This window comes from Gekko japonicus, unplaced genomic scaffold (genome assembly GCF_001447785.1).
Source record: "Gekko japonicus isolate JY-2015 unplaced genomic scaffold, Gekko_japonicus_V1.1 scaffold761, whole genome shotgun sequence".
NCBI lineage: Eukaryota > Metazoa > Chordata > Lepidosauria > Squamata > Gekkonidae > Gekko > Gekko japonicus.
The window spans coordinates 758,450-758,872 of record NW_015177030.1 but is presented as its reverse complement, the minus strand read 5'-3'; the positions used below and the strand labels follow the sequence as shown (position 1 = coordinate 758,872).

Genomic DNA, 423 nt, shown 5'->3' with positions numbered 1-423 from the left:
GAAGCATTTTGTGCTCCTGAGAGACTCTGAAGCATCTCTCCACTGGCCTGTGGCCGAGTCCCAGTTCCTGTCCAGCCTTCCCTTTACAGAACGAGAAGGAAGAAACGCTCACCACCAACGTCTGGATCACGCAAGTGAGTGCCACGGTGGGCACGCTGCATGGACCGTGGGCCACCCCAGACCTTCCCTGTGGGGGGGGCGCCCTGCCTGAGCTCCCTTCCCCTCTCCTCCTTGGGGCCCCCCCCCCAGCCGCCGGCCTCCCGCTCCGCGCCCTCTCTGCCCTCAGGAGTGGTCCGATCCTCGCCTGGACTTTGCCAGCGAAGACTTTGGTGGGGTGAGCGCCCTGCACGTCCCCGCCGACCAGGTCTGGCTCCCGGACATCGTCCTGGAGAACAAGTGAGTCCGGGGGTGGGTGGGGGGTGG

General features: G+C 66.0%; 1 protein-coding gene across 1 annotated transcript in view; it reads left to right on the top strand.

Annotated features, from left to right (window-relative positions):
* Positions 1-56: 56 nt before the first annotated feature.
* Positions 57-423, top strand: part of CHRNE (cholinergic receptor, nicotinic epsilon) — a gene marked incomplete at its 5' end in the record, with an annotated part of 5,937 nt that continues 5,570 nt past the window's right edge. The window contains 2 exons of the mRNA XM_015427900.1: positions 57-134; positions 287-396. Coding sequence (XP_015283386.1) covers positions 57-134; positions 287-396 — 188 coding nt within the window. The remainder of the gene's footprint in view (positions 135-286; positions 397-423) is intronic.